The sequence below is a fragment of the Pseudorasbora parva genome, chromosome 2 (genome assembly GCF_024679245.1).
Source record: "Pseudorasbora parva isolate DD20220531a chromosome 2, ASM2467924v1, whole genome shotgun sequence".
In the NCBI taxonomy this organism is placed as follows: domain Eukaryota; kingdom Metazoa; phylum Chordata; class Actinopteri; order Cypriniformes; family Gobionidae; genus Pseudorasbora; species Pseudorasbora parva.
Window position 1 is genome coordinate 6,653,748 of NC_090173.1, and position 19,398 is coordinate 6,673,145.

General features: G+C 34.4%; 1 protein-coding gene across 1 annotated transcript; it reads right to left on the reverse strand.

Moving 5' to 3' along the window:
* Positions 1 to 255: 255 nt before the first annotated feature.
* LOC137048358 (GTPase IMAP family member 8-like) lies at positions 256 to 18,880 on the reverse strand. Its single transcript, XM_067426495.1, has 5 exons — positions 18,834 to 18,880; positions 13,249 to 13,919; positions 9,817 to 9,832; positions 3,210 to 3,881; positions 256 to 2,294 (listed from the first exon to the last, which is right to left on the reverse strand). The coding sequence occupies exons 1-5, from the start codon at positions 18,859 to 18,861 to the stop codon at positions 256 to 258; spliced, it is 3,426 nt and encodes a 1,141-aa protein (XP_067282596.1). The 5' UTR covers positions 18,862 to 18,880.
* Positions 18,881 to 19,398: the final 518 nt, after the last annotated feature.

Genomic DNA, 19,398 nt, shown 5'->3' on the forward strand with positions numbered 1-19,398 from the left:
TCTTATCCAATCCTAGCCATGGGCGTTTACTTCCATGTCTTCAGTGACACGCCCATCAAAACCCAGCGTTCAGGAGAGAGCCTCAAAACCAGTGTAGAAAATAGCCTAGTTATGATGTTTTTGAATGTAAAAACCACACAAACGTCATTTGTTGACCTCAGACAACAGTATTAAAAAAATAAAAAAGGCCAGTTCATGACACCTTTAAAAAAAGCATTGATGTTGTTGGTGGACAAGGTCTTCAAGCTTTAAAAATCACATAATGGCACAGCGGGATTTATTCTTCAGGTTTTCAACTTCTTGAAGTAGTTCTTTTATTTCTTCTCCTTTCTGGTCTTGTTGCATTTTTATTTCTTCTTTCTTATTTTTCAGCTCTATTATTTCTTTGTCTTTCTGCTCTTGTAGTTCTTTTATTTCTCTTTCTCTCTGGTCCTGCAGGTGTTGATAGAGTTTCTCCAGTAGTTCATGTTGTTTCTGTTTATCATCCAGCTTCTCTTTGAGCTCCTGAACGTACTGCTCCTTTCTCTCTCTGAAATCACTCAGTTCTTCTGCTTGTTTTCTGGCTTCATCTTCATGTTTCTTCTTCATGACTTTTATTTTCTCTTCATATTCCCTTTTTATTTCATCTCTCTCTCTCTCTTCATTTACTTTTCTCTCCTTATCCTCTTTTTCTCTTCTCTTTTTCTCTTTCTCTTGCTCCTGTTTAAGATCTTCAATCATTTTCTTCCATCTCTTTCTCTCTTCTTCTCGTCTTTCATCATCTTCTTGTTTTCTTCTCTCCCATTCATCTTTTCTCTCTCGCTCCAATCTTTCATAATGTCTTTCAATTTCTATTTTCTTGTCTTCATTTTTTCTCTCTTTTTCTTCTCTCTCTCTTTTCTGTTTCTCTCTCTCCTCCTCAATCTTCTGTCTTTCTTCTTCTCTCTCTCTTTCAATTTTCTTTCTCATTTTCTCCAGTTCTTCTTGCTTTTCTCTCAGTTGTTCCTCATGTTTCTCTTTTCTCTTTATTTCTTCTTTCTCACGTTCTCTCATCTGTCGTTTCTTTTCATCTTCCCATTCTCTCTGCTGTCGTTTAATTTCCTCTTGAGTCTCTTTTCTGTCATTTTCAGCCTCTTTTATTTTTTCCTCCCATCTCTGTCTCTCCTCCTCTTCTTCTTTATTCATCCTTAGCTTCTCAGATTCTCTCTTCTTTATTTCCTCTTCTTGTTTCTTCAGTAATTGTGCTATTTGTTCTTGTTCATTTTTCATCTTTTCTTTATCTTGTCCATATTTCTCTTCTCTCTTTCTCTCTTCTTCTTCTCTTTCTTTTTGCTCTTTTTCATACATTGATCTCTGATGTTCCATCTCTCTCCTCATCTCTTTTATTTTCTGAACATATTCAGCTTTTTGTTGGGTTTCCTCTTCTAATTGTCTCTGGGCTTCAATCTCACGTTTCTTCTGTTCTCTTTTCTCTTTTTCTTTAAAGTCTTTTATGAGATTTTCTTCTTTTTTTCTGAACTCATGTTCTCTCTGTTTTCTCTCTTCATTTGCTTTTTGTTTCTCTTCCTCAAGTCTCTTCATCATGTTTTTCATTTCCATATCATATTTGGCTTGCAATTCTTCTTTCTGTTCCTGAATCTCTTTCTCTCTCTCCTTCATTATTTCCTCCATTCTCTTTTTAATGGACATCTCTGCCTCCTCAAACATGCTGTTAGTGAAGTATCGACCCTGATTACTATTCTTCACCTCTTCTATCATCTTTAACAGTTGAATCACTTGAGTTCTGTCTTGATTTTCTGTGTTATTAAAAACCAGGAATCTGTTTCCACAATCTGTGATCAGTTTCTTCAGTTCTGCATTTTTACTTTCACTGACATACTTTTTTATGGACTTCTTCAGTTTGTCTCCTCCAGTGAACAGAACGATGCTGAACTGAGAAGCTTTATGACCAAAGATCTTCTTTATCAGATCCATTGTGTCCATCTCCTCTCTTGTGAATCTTCCCAAACTCAACACAATGATGAACACATGAGGTCCAGGTGCTGACATTGAAACACATTTTACTATTTCTTCCACCACGTGTTCATTTGTCAGTGTCGTGTCAAAGAGTCCTGGAGTATCAACAACAGCTACTGATCGACCATCAGCTTCACCAACTGCTTTCTGACACACAGTCGTCACTGAATCTGCGCTTAAGTCACTCTCAAACTCTTCTCTTCCCAGAATAGTGTTTCCTGTTGCACTCTTTCCACTTCCTGTCCTTCCGATCAGCACAATCCTCAAACGCTTCAGATCATCTGCATCACATTCCGAACCTGAAAATCGCATTGAAGGAATTAATGTATTAATAACAAACAACAAACAATCCTTCATTGTTTTAGTCATACAAAATCTGTAACTATAATCATAAAACAATATCACTGATTGCGTTTCATTTCCTAGATGAGAATAAAGAGAGCATTTAACTTTTAAAATGTCATTTTTTTTCCCCATGAAATACAATGAATTTCAGAAGTCTGTGGGCCAGATCATCATTCCACACGTGTCAGGTGTGGGCCGGATTTGGGCCGACACAGTGGGATCCACAGTGGGTTTCAACTATGGCTGTAACAACTAATCAATAATATAATAATCAATAATGAAAATCATAAACAACAAATGTCATTATCTATTAGTGGGATATGAATGTGACCCAAGCTGACCAAAACATGAGAATTCCTTATTTTAGGCTTGAAGATAATGCATTAGCATTATGTTTAACATGGCTTGCCATCAGGTGCTTTGACAAATGTGTGTGCTGTTTCATGTGTGATATGTTGCCTCAGCGCAAAACTTTAATTTTACTGTTATATCCTTATCTGTAAGTGTTACAAATTCACACGAGTCTTTCAATTTTACACTTTACAGCTATTTTATATATAGCACAGATAAAGATATATTCACTATGCATTTGTTTTAATAGCATTCAGTTGGTACGTTTGTTTGAAAGACAGCATTGGGCAGCATATGAAATAGTGTGTTTTGTCAATGAAATTAATACGAAAATCTGTCTGACATTAACATCTTTTTTTGTAGTCCTTTATTTTGTTTAAGAAAATTAGTAAATGAGAGTAATTCCTAAATTATGTTTTATTAAACAAGGATTGGGAGGAAGCAGGTTCAGATAATTGAGTCAACTGGAGAGGTTTCAAATTCTTACAAAAAAGCACAATACAAAAAACTCTGCTCACCTTCTGACTGAATTTTCTCCTCTAACTTTTTCATTTTGCTCTCCATTTCACTCAGTTGTTTCTTATGTTGTTCTTCCAGTTCACATCTGACTCTGTTCTCTTGAGCTTTCACATATGTCTGGAGTGAATATGGTTCGGTCTTCATCTTCTCTATATACTCCAGCAGTTCTGGGATCTGTGTTGAGTTTTCAGGTTCCTTTAACCCCATCACTCTGTACTGACCTCCACAGAGACTGATTAACCTCTGAGATGATGGGCTGGATTTGACAAAATCTGAAGCAAATCCATCAGCGGTGAAATCTGAGGTGAACAGCAGTATGAAGTGCTTTTTGGAGTCAAATATCTTCTGGATCTTCTCCATTTCTGCTTTATGTTCATCAGTCAGTAGACCAACAGGAACAATGATGAGGAAAGCATGAACTCCAGGATCACAGAGAGACACACAGCGGAGAGTCTGACGCTTCACTTCCTCTTCTGAGAGCTGACTGAGAGCTGGAAGATCCACCAGACTGATCTGACGCCCATGAATCCTCTCCTCTTTCTTCACACACTGTCCACTGGTCTCCCTGTGATGTGAAGGTTTTATGGGTTTCCCTCGCAAAAGTTTTGACACAGAGACCTTGAGATCACTTCCACACAGGACCAGGTTCAGCTTCTGTTTTCCAGAGAAATGCAGGGACACTGAAAAACATATGTAGAGACATTTGTCTAAAAAGTAGGGGTTTTCAAACCTGTACTGGTAGACCCCTATCACTGCACATGTTGTACGTCTCCCTTATTGGACACACCCACTACGGGTCTTGGTCTTTTGCAGCTGATGAGATGAATTAGGTAAGTTAGATGAAGGACACATTTAAAATGTGCAGTGCTGCACAGCAAAATCCCCAGTGTTAAGGCACCTTTACACAGCAGAGTTAAGGGGCTCTAAAGCGGCTCTGTATCTGCTCAAAATTCTGTGTAAAGACGCAATGCCGCATAAAAGCAGACTCAAAATATGCCGGGTCTGGCCCACCTCAGCCCCTAGTATCAAAGGCGACACTGAAACGGTTTTGATTCAGTGTAAATGAACGCAAACTTAAACTACATCATTGTCATGACAACTGCCTGTCAGCGTCCACTCACGAGATTCGAGAATCAAGAAGCAGGAGACAAACCATCTAGGAATTAAAGTTAAAGAGTCCTGTACTCACATTGCCAAGCTAACCACTATTGATTGCGATACCGATTATTTGGACGTTTATGTGCCGATAACCGATATATGGAACTGATTTACTTATTGTGTCATTTCTGTTTTTTACAATTAACGCAACAGCACTGAACTGTGCTTTTTAAACACAAGGTTTTTTTGTTTGGTTTTTTTTTGCAGTTTCACTCCCTTACATACAGAACAAAAGACATTTACATCAATAAATAGTCTGAATTTAAATGCTTATATTTATGCTCATAGTTATGGGGAGTTGATAGACTCAAGTCTCGTTCTCCATTAGAAAACATTAGACTTTATAAATGTATTTGCCTGTTGTTAATATGGCTGTTTTTATAAATTAACTATACATATCATCATCTCATAACATCTTATTTGAGGTTATCTCAATTGTGAAATTGAGAAAATATCGGGAATCCAATATATCGGTCGATCACTACTAACCACTGTAGTGTTCTCGGTTTGTAATCTTCCTTTGAAGAGACTTACAGATCAACGCACTGCAACATTTCCCCTCAGAAACGGTAAATGCTTAACCTAGTTGGCAGCACAGTGATTGTGCATTTGAATATTAGATTCCAAAAATAACATCTTTGATAACCATATTTGATATTAGATTTGATATTTGCTGATATAGGCCATCTGCTGTCCTACATGTTATGTTGTTAAAAATAGACTGCGAAGTTTGGATTTTTACCACTTGGATTTTACCACTTCGTTATTTTGGCTCGGAATTTAGTTTGTTTGACATATAAACAGAATTTAGAAATGCTTTTGAAATTAAAAACTTTGCGTTTAATCAACAAAATATTTTTTTAATGAAGACAGCGTTTGGAATAAAGTGCATGTAAAACAATCTGTTCCCAGGATCCACAGCCTTTGTCGTTATTGTGAGTTTACACAAATAAAAGTACACTTAAAAGTAATTATAATTATGTCTTGCATGTAGGCTATCTGTATGGCAAAAAATGACAGTGAGTTGTGAACAGGGCTGGACTGGTAATCTGGCATACCCGGCATTTTCCCGGTTGTCTGACGCACTTTGTTACAAGTTGTGTTTTTTTTCACTGACTGGCCCATCATGCAGTGATAGCAGCCCATTGGTTTGTCTTCTGAATTGACAGGCCAAAGTGAGAAAGTTACTATTAGTTACTAAAGCCATATTAGGTGCTTTTTTCTATTTATTTTTTATTATTACTTTATTTGAGTGCATGGCACATGGAACTGCAAAAGGTGAATATCTGCACAGGGCAGCCACTGACGAATGTATGCTGCTTTTCTGCTGCTCTATAAAGTGATGAATGGCACGGGAACATTACAGGTTCTGTGGTGAATCGAGCTGAAATCAACCGCGAGTAGCCTATTTTAACGGTCTTAACTGGTCTTTAACTGGTCTTTTAACTGTCCAAACAACACGTTGAAAACTATGGGTGATCAGGCTTTTTCTTCATTGGCTCCTAAGTTGTTGAATTCCCTGCCCTCTGAGATTAGGAATGCAGAATCCCTTAGTGTTTTTAAATCATCACTCAAAACATATTATTTTAGGATAGCTTTTATGTGATTCATTTGTCTACTTTGTTGCTGTCTTTTTTATTTATTTATTTTTATTTTATTTTTACTGCCTGTAATGTTATGTGTATTTTTATGTAAAGTGCTTTGAGATGTAACATTTAAAGGCGCTATATAAAATAAAGTTTATTATTATTATATTATTTAAAATGCATGACCAGGTAAAGTGGAAAACAGCAATAGGCTACACTACAAACATTTCACTTTAGCACAGCCACAATGTATGTTACAGTGAAGAAATAGGGTGTTTTGGAAGAAACATATTTATTAAAAATTTTGCTATTATTACTTACATTAATACTTACATAAGTGTTTACTCTTGAAAAATATGATTGTTTTTAAAGGGGTAGTTCAACCCAATGTGACCATATTTGTGCTGTTTTTGTGCAGCACAAAAACAGAAGCAACATTTATTTTTTCAGACTGTGAATCATGCCCGTGTTCTCTGGGACGCTAAGAGTAAGCCAAAGGGAATACTTGGGGGACATCTAAATATACGCAGCCTCATCCCCAAAAGGGATCAGGTTTCTGCACTTCTTTTGGACTCGAATTTAGATTATCTTTGTCTGACAGAATCTTGGCTTCACTGTACTATACCGACCACCATGTTGGATATTGCCGGATACCAGTGTTTTAGAAAGGATAGGAACATTGGTAAGGGAGGAGGAGTATTAATATATATTAAAGAGAAATTTAAGTGTAATGAAATTGTATTGAGTACTACTTTAGAATGTCTAGCCCTGAATGTAGTTTTATCACCTACTATGTATTTTAATATTGTTGTTCTTTACAATCCACCCTCTCATAATAGTATTTTTTATGATGAATTGAGCCATGTATTGAAACAATTAGACTCGTATAGAGAGACAATAAGGTATGGTGATTTTAATATTAATTGGTCTGATAAAAGCTGTAAACAAAAATTAAAAGCATCCTTTACAAAATTCAATTATCAACAAATGATTGTAGGACCTACAAGGATAACTCGACAGACTAGGACCCTTATTGATCTTACATTTACTAATAAGTCTGAACGTATAACACGGACTTATAATCTTATTACAGGACTTTCGGACCATAACATGATCCTAACTGTTAGGAAACTGACCAGAAACCGTTTGCAGTATTTTGGTAAACCTGACTGTGAAAAACTAAAAAACATTATCCCAAAATCTAAAATTGTACAATTTGAAAGTGAATTTTATAATATAAACTGGGAACAGATTACGGCTCTGGAGGATGTGGAGGAGTGCTGTAATGCCGTGATTACAGGAATAACACAAAAATTTACAAAGCGAATAAAAACTAGACAAAAAAAAAAACTATACCGTGGATTAATAATGAAATACATAAACTTATGAAAAAGAGAGATTTGGCTTTAAAATTATCATTACGCACAAAACTTAATATTGATTTTTTGATTTACAAAAGTCTAAGAAATAAAGTTGTACTTGAGCTGCTGAAGCAAAAGCTACATACTATACACAACTAATTGATAATGCTAAAGGTAACAGTAATTTATTATGGAAGCATTTAAATAATATGACTAACAAATCTAATAAAAATAAAAGAATTACAGAACTTAGCATTAATGGTAATATCATAACTAATAGTGCTGCTATGGCAAATGAGTTTAATACATACTTTTTACAATCAGTTGAAGAATTGACACAAGGTTTTCAACATGTAGAAAGCCAGATCTCTACTGTGAAAGTTGTTTCAACAGATTGTTTTTGTATTAAAGAGACTCAAGAAATAAAAGTTATTGATATAATAAATAAACTTTCTAATTCAAAATCTAATGACATTTATAATATGAATAGTAGTTTTCTTAAAAAATATAGAGATGTTCTTGTCAAACCATTGACACATCTTGTTAATTTGTCTATAAGAACCTGTACATTCCCGAGTGCATGGAAAAAAGCAGTAATCATCCCAGTATTCAAAACAGGAAGTCAAGATTCTATGTGCAATTATCGTCCTATATCAATTTTACCAGTTATATCTAAAATTATCGAAAAAGTTGTAGCAGCTCAATTGATTGACTATCTAGAATCCAGACAGCTCCTCCACCCACAGCAGTTTGGCTTCAGACCAGGGTACTCAACTGAAATGGCAAACTGCTGTCTAATTGAAAATATTAAAAAATCACTAGATAAGGGTATGGTGGTGGGTGCTGTCTTCATTGACCTCAAAAAGGCCTTTGATACGGTCAATCATGGCTTACTTTTATCTAAAATGTTAGGTTTTAATTTTTCTACTGAGGCAGTTATGTGGTTTACTTCGTATCTTCAGTCTAGAGCACAGGGTGTTAGAATAGATCAAGATATATCAGCATTTTCAAATATGAAAATCGGTATTCCGCAAGGCTCTATACTTGGACCGCTGCTGTTCAGTCTCTTTATAAATGACTTACCTATGCACTGCGCAGGGGCCAGCTGTCAACTTTATGCAGATGATGCAGTTTTTTACATCGCTGCTAAGTCGCCTAAACAGGCTGCAGAGGCATTGTCTGTATGTATGTCTCCTATTCAACAGTGGCTTAGTCAAAATCAGTTAGTCTTAAATGTTTCTAAAACAGTTTCTATGTGTTTTTCAGGAAACATGATTTAAAAGGAAATTTTATTATTAATTTACAAAATGGAAAAATTGATTCTGTTACAGATTTTAAATATCTTGGATTGGTTTTAGATTCTCAGCTTACATTTAAAAAACATATAAAGAAAATTTCAAGAACAATACAAAATAACCTTAAGTGTTTTAAATTAATTAGAAATTACATCCCAAACCAGGCAGCACTGTTGTACATGCACGCTATGGTATTTTCTCATATATCATATTGCGTAACAGCATGGGCACAGGCTGCTCCTACTGTAATTAAAAGTTTAGGTTCATTATATAATCGTGCAATTAAAATCATGGACAAAAAACCGATTCGATATCATCACTGTGCTATTCTTAAAAAATATAATTTAATGAGTTTTGATAGTTTTATTAATTTTAGTTTTTTTAAATTATTGTATAAATGTATTAATCATTTAACGCCTGAACCGTTAAGTAAATATGTGGAGAAACTGAACAGCAGTAGAGTTACGAGAAGTAATACACACCATGATTGTAAAATTCCATACTGCAGGACTAGTTTTGGTCAGACAGCTTTCTCTGTTAGAAGCTCTAAACTCTGGAATTTATTGCCACCTGATATAAAAACTATTCCTGATTTTAAAATGTTTTCTTCCAGACTTAAGACATGGTTAAAGATAAATCAGACTTGTACTCACTTATAATATCATGATTATATTTTGTATGTTTGGAAGTTATAGAGTATAATTGTTTGAGTTTTATTAATGTATGAATCAGTTTTTAGATACTTTTTTGTATTTATTGTATTTGATTGTATAAAGGCCCTTCTAGGGACAAGTGTTGCAAATTAGCCTTTGGCTATATACACTGTGATACAGACATCAGATTGTTTAGTTTAAATGATCTATGTTGGTGGTATCTGTCCCTATCAAATAAATTATTAAATAAATAAATAAATAAATAAATAAATAAATAAAATAAAATTTACTCACGCTAATGTCATTCCAAACCTAAATCAATTTATTTCTGTACACACACACACACAACCAAAAAAAAAAAAAAAATGAATTAACTGTTTTTTTTGTTTGTTTGTTTTTTGTCCATATAATATTCAATGGTATCCTAAACAAAATGGCTTGGTTGCCAACATTCTTCAAAATATCTTCTTTTGTGTTTCAGGGAAGAGAGAAAGTCATACAGGCTTGCAAGGAAATGAGAGTGAGTAAATTATGACAGTAAGCAGTAATTTTACTTTACTGCATCCTTGCTCAAAATCAGTGCTTTGTTGTCAAGTGCATTTCTGGTTGACAAAAGTGCAATATTACGTTTGTTATCTGCATTTGCAGTAAATTCGATAATATTCATAATTATTTGTCCCTGTCCTAGTTTTATTCATGTGCTCGAATTTAAGGCCCTAACCCCAGCAAAAGCATTCACGGGAAACTCATGGGCCGGTTAACTGCAGAAAAAGAGCGGGTGTTGAACCCTGTCACCGGGAAAAGTTCGGGTGTATCCCCCACGGGTGCGACGCCCCTGAACGCTTGTTTTTACTGCTCCAAAGTGACTTTCTGTTCGGACCATTTTTAGTCCTGCAGTGATCTACCCGTAATAATATATAATTTCTTTATAGCATTTGTTCAATCAGGCACAATTTTATTAAGAAATATAAAAAGAACTATACCGTAGCCTACAATAGAAGAATTACAGAATTACAGTAAGCCCACAGAATTATGACAAACATCAAAAGCACAGAACAAATTTATTTAAAATTATGTATTTTTATATATTATTTCATTATTTGTTTTAAATTAATTTATAACAAAAAAAAACTGTAGTTTTAAATTAGTAATGTTCAAAGCATCGTTTCCTGCTATTTTAATTCCTGTGTAAATACATTAATGCCGAGAGAAGAGAAGCATTAAACGGTCTGTGTAAATGCACATTTTTGTGATTTTATGCTGCTTCAGATTCGGTTTCTGTGCCACATTTGCTGTGTAAAGATGCCTTTATATTAACACTCTTCGGTGTATATATGTGTGCATACTACAGGGTGTTAAAAGTAACACTGAAGCAGTGTTAGAGTTAATGAGATCATTAAGGGGCCTCCAGGCAGCATAAGTGTTAAATCCCTGCTATAACACATTGGTACTGTACACTTCCTTAATTATCTCATTCACTCCAACACTGATTCAGACACATTTAAAAGCCTGTAGTAAAACTTTACCCTTTATTATGAAGTTTAGGCATAAGCTCTTCTTACTACTTTTCATTTGGTAAATATTTGCAAAATCCACAAATAGACATAAAGGGTGCACTGTTAAATCGAATTAATTAGACTTACTTAAAAAAGCATGCTAACCGATTGCCTTAAAAAAAGCAAGCAAAGTGAAACAGAAAAAGTATGTTGTGCTAACAAATGCTTAGTTAGTAATAGAGGGATTATATCTAAAGCCCATTCAACCGATTCATAAAACATTTAAATGATGATACACTAAAGTTGACATCATTCATGACATATGTTGAAATTATGAGATTTAAAGGCCGAAATTATGACTTGCTGCTCACTGCTCAAAATATTACTGAAAAACACCATTCCACCTGAAAAACAAGTAAAAGTAAGTAAAAATTTTAATCGGACTGACTGGGCTAGTAGAAAATAATCCTTTGTGTTGAGCCCTAATTATATTAATTATATATAATTGTTATTGTTTTAAATTCACTTAAAATAAAAAAGCCAAATAAATGTTTAAAATAATGGCTTTCAATTATACTGTACTGTTGAATGACTAAAATTGAGCGGAAAACTCCATTTAATAAAGACATCAATATTGCTATCTGTGATACTGGACTTCATTCATTGTTATTTGTATAAAATATTGAATTAAACATATATTTAAAATGAATCATATTTATGTTGTTTCTTCTTAATCAGATTCAATGTAAAATGATAATATACAAATGTTCTAAAAATGTTAATGCTAGGTAGCCTAGAAATCTAGACGCACCCTAGCGGCAGCAAATTTAATTTGCCTGCAAGTGTCGTCTAGCAACTCTCAATTCCTATCTGATCTGTATTCCTCTCACTCTGGACGGGCCAATCACATCATGTATAGAGTCGGCGGGCGGGGCCATAATGACGACAGCAAAGTTGCGTTTGCGTGCTTCTAGTAAACACAGAAACTGGCGAACGGCGGCGGTCTTTCGAATCAGCTTTGACCGCGACTCTGGAAGACTTGGAGTTAAGCTTTTCTCTGAGAAAAGAACAAAGAACGGCACTGAAGTCATTCTTAAAAAGGGAAGATGTGTTCAGAGTTTAGCCGACCGGATACGGTGAATGTTTAATCTGTCAGCGAGCTCTGCTTCACCTTCGTTGCTCTGGTTGGTGTAGCGCTATCCTATCGCGTGCAGAGGGAGTTTGAAAGACAACCGTTTATCCGCCTGTCGGATTGAGATTGTCAATGGTGAGTTTCCAGACCAAACATCTTGATGTGGGTCTGGCTTGTCAGGCTAAATGCTAGGTGCAATTAACAGTAATTAAATACAGAACATGTCCAATGAATTATTATTTGTTTTGAATCCACTGATTTTGACAGCACCTATATACATAAGTATATACACATACATTTATCCATTTTAATTATTGGGTCAAATCAGCAGAACTGTCTACTTACTGTTGGGGCGATTTCCCAATGGACTTTGTTCTCTTATACTGGCTGTAAAAAATAAATGAAATAAAAATAAATACATTTAAACAACCATGAAGTGATATGTTTTTTCACAAATGAAGCCATATGATTTAAAAAAAAAAAAAGAAAAAAAAAGAAATTAAAATATAATAACTGAGTTAGAAATGTATTCTTATTTAAATAAACGAGTACTCTATTTAGATAACCAAAGGTAAAACCACACTGCAAAAAAACAAAAATACACTACAAAAATACTAAATAAGAGCATTGTTTTATGCACACATGGCACTTCACTACATGGTGAAAAGTAAAAAATATTGTTTCTATATCAAGAATAGCTTTATGGTATTTAGTCTATGAACACATTTAATAAAAATACAAATGCACAAATCTGTTAATAACAAAAATTGTCTGTAATTTGGCCTTTATTCATTTAAATAAATGTTTAAAGGATTATTAGGAACACCATACTAATACTGTGTTTGACCCCCTTTAAACAAGTTAATTTAAAATTAACCCATGGTGTTCAGGTCTGCTGGACCCGTTTTCATTTTTTATCAAAAGAAAAATTACATGATTAATTATTTTTTCAAACTGAGACTCAGTGGCCTTGGCTTATTTTCTGTGAGGAATATTTATCAGAACACATTTTCAATGACCACACTGTACACATGAATCTCTTTTTTTCCCCCAAGTCGTTTATTCTGTTATTTATTTTCCTATTATCATATTTATTTACCTATTTTTATTTATAAACATGTATATTTTCTAATATTTGAAAACAAATATAAAATTGACTGGTTTGTTTTCTTGAGTTTGCAAAAATGTAGCTAGAGGTAAATTTTTCCAATAAGCCCGGATTGCGTTGGAACGTTTTTCTTTTTTTTTTTTTCTTTTTTTTTTTCGTATTTAAATTTACATGAATATAATTTAATTGAAGATAAATTCTGAGAACTTCAAAATTTGGAAAAAATAAAACAATACCTTCAGTTCTCACTTTGCGTTTTCCATAATCTTTGTGTTGAGAACTTTCCTCATGTTCTTCATCTGATCTGAAAGAATGATCAGATCTGCTCGGCTCTATGTCCACTGATGTTCCTATAACATCTTCATATATCTCACATGTGAGATATTCTTCCTTGTGTCTCTTGAGTATCTTGTCAACTGTCTTGAATATCTCTGATTGCCATTCTGGTTTTCTTTCATTGAACTGCAGATGTTCTCCTCCACACTCCTCTATCAGCTCATGAATAGCTGTATTCTTCTTTACAGAACCTGCATGTGTATCAGTCGTGAGCACTATGGTGCGTTTAATTGCTTCTTCGCTGAATTGTTTCAGCACATATTTGACTCTTCTCGTGTCCTCCTCAGTGAAGTCATTAGACTGCAGTACGATTATGAACACATGAGGTCCTGGAGCAGACAGATTCACACACTCTCTCACTGTCTGTGTGATCTGATGATCATAGATGTTTGGATTCAGCAGATGAAGAGTGTTAATGACCATGACGTGTCTGTCCTTCACCATTCCACCAATTTGGAATATTGTATGCTGCTGTGAAGATGTAGGTTCTTCAGTCTCATGCAAATTAATTCCCAGGATTACGTTTCTCACTCGACTGTTTTCTGATACATTCTTTCCCAGAAAAACAATCCTCAGACTACACACTGAAAAACACACACAACATTTTTTTAAAGATAAAAACACTGAAAAATCATCGACTAAAAAGATCTTTAAAAATAATAGTTAAGACTTCATATTCAGTAAGGGTATGTTTACATGTCAACAATGTATTAGAAACAGACCAGTAAAAACTTGCCTTGCATTTCTTTAAAGTTTTACAGGCAAAATATTGTCAAAAAATTCCCTTTGTTGAAGTAACACTGCTCGGTGTTCATATGGTTAATGAGTTAATGAGATACTTAAGTGATTAATTAAGTGATGATTGAGCATTGATGATGAACACCTGATGATAATGAGCAGAATCACTAAAGGAAAGAGAAACACAAGAACTACAACTGACTTCAGCCACAGGCTTAAGCCATATTCGGACGGTAATTGTTTCTCATGCGGATGTCCGTAAAAATACATTTGCATGCCACCTGAGTGATAAAACTCTTGCATTCGGATGGCGATTTATTCACAGTGGAGGAGTGAGTTTTGTGATCCTGCGCAACTGGGAACACTGCTCACGTGGCCAGTCGAATGACTGATTGAAAATTTCATATGCTTGGAATAATAAGAATAAAATCTAATTTAATTTAATTTAATAATAGGAAAATATTAATTATTTAATCTGTTTAAAAAATATATATGTGGAAATGACTGGAAATAAGTTAATACAATGCTGCAAATTTAACCTATATAACATTAATTATTGCCATAATAAGGCCTCATTTCAAATGTTTACTTGTTGTTGTTTTTTCTTTCTCTTTTGAGCGGTGATGAATTTTTATTCTTGTAAATACTTTCCAGCATTTCAGTAATAAAAGTGCTTACAGGGAAACGCAGCAATACAGTTGATGTGAATTCTTTACTGATATGGGTTTCAGTATTATATACAGCTGTATTTGATATATTTAGGATTATGTAAAATACTTAATACATATGGTAGGAACGTACTACGCAATTTTTAGTGGATACCGTTTTTGGCGTAAGTGATGCGTTCTCTGTTACGTACACGGAGCTGTAAATATATGACGCATTTTCCACCGGTGCAGCATCTCTGAGTGCAGGACAAAGTCATTGACGCCGTAAATTCAGATTACAGAATTGGTGTTTATTGGTGTTTTCAGATCATCCGCTCGCGAGAAAGAGCTTGCGTGCTCTCGGTTGCCAGATTTCAGTAATCAAATCCCCCAAACACAGCTTTTCTGTGAAAATAAACTCGTATACTCTCCGGTGTTTTACCTTAACATGTCCAATCTGGCAACCATATGCACGCAAGCTCTCTCTCTCTCTCTCGCGTGCGCGCGGACGATCTGAAAACACCAATAAACAAGTAAGCTGCATTTTATCAATCTCCATTTGAGATGTTCTGCTTAAAGTGTCATTCAGTCTACATTTTAGCCCCTTAGCATTCCTTTAAATTTTGCCTAAAACGCCTGAAAAAAGGCATACCCAAAATAAATTGCATGCTGTGCTTGAACCATGTGGAGGATATGCATGGATTTTAGTCTCTTTTAAAAGGTGAGGTTTGTTCCTAAACTGTCAAAATCACTGTAAGTCTTACTGGTATTGAGTAATATAATTTTGAACTCACTGAAAAATGAAAAAAAAAAAAAAATTCCGCCTACTTTTTTTTTTGTAAGAAGATGCCTGCAGATAACAATAGCTGGTAGCTATTAGCTGGAAAACACAATGGGATAACAGTCTGACGCCTTACCAAACCCAATTTCAAATTTGATATCAATACCTCATAAAATGAGTCTTTTACACTTGTTTATCTAAATGTATTTCAAGGCGCTCTCCAAAATAGGGAGGGAAAAGAGAAAAATAGAGGAGGAAGAGTTTGATTTTTTGTTTTATATTATACAATACACTGGGAATGTGTACAAGGGTTTTTTTATAAGGTAAAGTTTTAAGTTTAAGTAAGTGTTTTCAAGTATTTTAAGTAAAATCTTTCTGTTCCTGTCAGCTAAGAATATAATAGCAAAAAAAAAAAAAAAAAAAAAAACGAACTGAACTGAAAAAAATTGTGATTAAAAACCGAGGTATGTATTGAACTGTGGACTAACTGTATTGTTGCATCCCTAATATATATATATATATATATATATATATATATATATATATATATTAGGGCCGGGACTTTAACGCGTTAATTAAGATTAATTAACTACGGGACTTTAACGCGTTAATTAATTACGCAAAAAAAAAAAAAATTAATCGCACTTATTTTTGCCCCGCGGAACGTTTATCAATGAATGAGTTTTGACGGACCGATTATACTGGAACACCAACTAGCGCTCATGATGAGCATGAGTCACGACAACAACCATGAAAACAACAAACCATAGTGAACATGAACGAAGAAGCTGATGAGACCGCTTTGCTTGGCCCCGTGGATGGGAAATTTAGTTTTAAAAAACGAAATGATGGAAGCGTCGACAAGAGCATGGTTGTGTGCAAGCTATACAGGGGTATCCAAAGTCGGTCCTGGAGGGCCACTGACGTCCTGCAGATTTTAGCTCCAGCTTGCCTCAATACACTGCTAAAGTTTCTAGTATGCCTAATAAGACCTTAATGAGTTGGTACAGGTGTGTTTAATTGGGGTTAGAGCTAAACTCAGCAGAACAGTGGCCCTCCAGGAGCAGGATTGGACACCCCGCTATACAACAAGGAATTAGCGTATCACCGCAGCACATCGAGCCTCAAATATCACAAATATGCTTTTGCTACACTTAATGGCAAACATTGCACTGATGGTCTGCTGGACTGAAATAAATAAACAATATTTTGTTGATTAAGCTTATGTATTCAGTCATTATTCAATGGTATACTAAAAATACATGTAAAAAATTACTTCTCATTGTTCTCAGGTAAAATATTTATATGCGATTAAAATGCGATTAATTTCGATTAATTAATTACAAAGCCTCTAATTAATTAGATTAATTTTTTTAATCGAGTCCCGGCCCTAATATATATATATATATATATATATATATATATATATATATATATATATATATATATATATATATATATATATATATATATATATATATATCCACTCTGGTTTGTGATTTATTTTCAAAAAACTTTCTATTTCAGATAAATTCTGTTCTTTTGAGTTTTTTATTTATAAAAGAATCCTAAAAAAATGTTTTTACCTGTCTTATGAATGATGAATGAATTAGTTGTTAATTTTAAGATATCTGTCTTATTTTCTCTCATACATTAAGTATTTCTCTTTAATAAAGAAAAAGTACTTATTATCCGATTACTCAATGGAAAAATTGGTAGAATACTCGCATACTAAAATATTCGATAACTACAGCCCTACCGCTGAGGCTTCCGTGCCAGCGCTGACACCAGGGCCGGCCCGTGGTATAGGCAGAATAGGCAAATGTTAGGGGAGCCAAAATGAGTGATTTTTCCGGTTTTATTACTGCTACTTTTTTATTAATATTAATTCGAAATATTACCAAAAAAAACCTTAAACAAATCCCCAGACTCTTCCCAGACCACCGCATCAATCTCCTTCTGCCCAGCAAGTCCGATATTGAACGCGCGATCAGTTTAATGAATTTGTTATCGCGTCGCCTCTCGCGCATCTAACAGACAGGATTGCTTTTTAATGTGCTTGTTTGCTCGCGCTCGACAGTGAAACTTGCCTAATTATTTATGACGGATGGCCAATGTGTCATGAACTATGAATGAATGAACTATCTAAATGCATTATCTAAATATGAATGTTTGCTAATTAATTCCGGTTATTTTTACCTTAAAATTTGTTTAAAATTGTTTATACACATATATTATTTTTTAACAGCATAATGTTTTACTCAGTTGTGCAGTTGTAAGGGGATATATGGCGTTTTTAAATTTATTTTCTGAAATTAGTAATGATATTGTATATACAGGTTTATCTAAAATAGCTAAACAAAAAAATAAAATGCACACTTAATATAAACATTTCTTAAAAAGTTTAATTCATGGTGAAAACATGAGCATGCATAATTTAGTGGAGGATATACATACATATACACACATTTTTGTGTATATGTGTGTATGTGTGTGTGTGTTTGTCCTTGTTTTTATTACATTGTGGCGACCAAATGTCCCCATAAGGATAGTAAAACATGAGTTCACCAGCCAGCGGTCCCCACTTTTCAAAAGGCTTATGAATCATACAGGATGAGTTTTTTTGAGAAAGTAAAATTGCAGAATGTTTCCTGTGATGGGTAGGTTTAGGGGCAGGGGCAGTGTAGGGGGATAGAAACAAAGTATAAAAACCATTACGTCTATGGAGAGTCCCCACAAAGATAATGAACCAGACGTGTGTGTGTGTGTGTGTGTGTGTGTGTGTGTGTGTGTGTGTGTGTGTGTGTGTGTGTGTGTGTGTGTGTGTGTGTGTGTGTGTGTGTGTGTGTGTGTGTGTGTGTGTGTGTGTGTGTGTTTTTAAATTATAAAAACACAACCAGCATATAAAAACCTTGATACAAGGGGCACCAAGTAAAATCTTACAGGTACATATGTATCACTTTTAGCAGTGTTTTATGAAACTTCAAAGGGTTTCCTGTAAAAGGACACACAAATTTTGAACTTAGATAACTGTATGTGTGTATGGGAAGCTTTTCAATTTAGGTAGGCCAAATCCAGGTGGAAATCCCCCCCAAAAAATGGTCCTGGAGTTTAAGAAGTTATTCAAGGCAACAGCCTGCTAATGGCTCGTATCGATACGAAAGTATGAATCACTACCTGTGCTAAAGGCCAGAAATAAAAATTCAAACAGCCGTGGTTAAAGTTTAAATACAATAACAGTATAATTATGTGCAGATAAGTGCAAAGTCGAAATGTAACCTCTTTATAGCACTTAATATGCTAAGCAATACAGAATATTTCAAAAACAATACCTGCAGCTCGTTCTTCTTCACTGACCATTGCGCTTCTCCTCTGTTTTTCTATTAAAACAGATAAACAGTTAATTTACATTTTTTATAATATTTTACAATATTGAATCTTTTTTGTATATTCAATAACATAAATCCAGCCTGAGGTGAGCAGAAGAGACTTCTTTTAAAAACATTTTTAAAATCTTACCGTCCAAAAACATTTGAGAGGTATACTTGCAGAGTAATGCCAAAACATAAAACTTACACCAGATGTATAAAAGAAAAGACAATCTCTGGAATGGGTAGAAGGTAGAATTAACTTACTGTTAGGAAGTTCCTCCCTTCTCAGTGGCTGTCTTTCTGAAAAAAACAAAAACAAAAAAATAACAGACGACAGATCGTTGTGATTAAGGTCAGTCTATTCAAAATAATTTTCTTAAAGCGTTCTACACACAGAAAAATAGGGTGTCAAAATTGTACCTTGTCGCTGGGGCAGTACCCTAAAAAGAACAATGTTGTACCATTTTCATCACAAAAAGGTTCATAGTAGTACCTTAAGGTATGCATTTGTACTCAAAGGTATTAA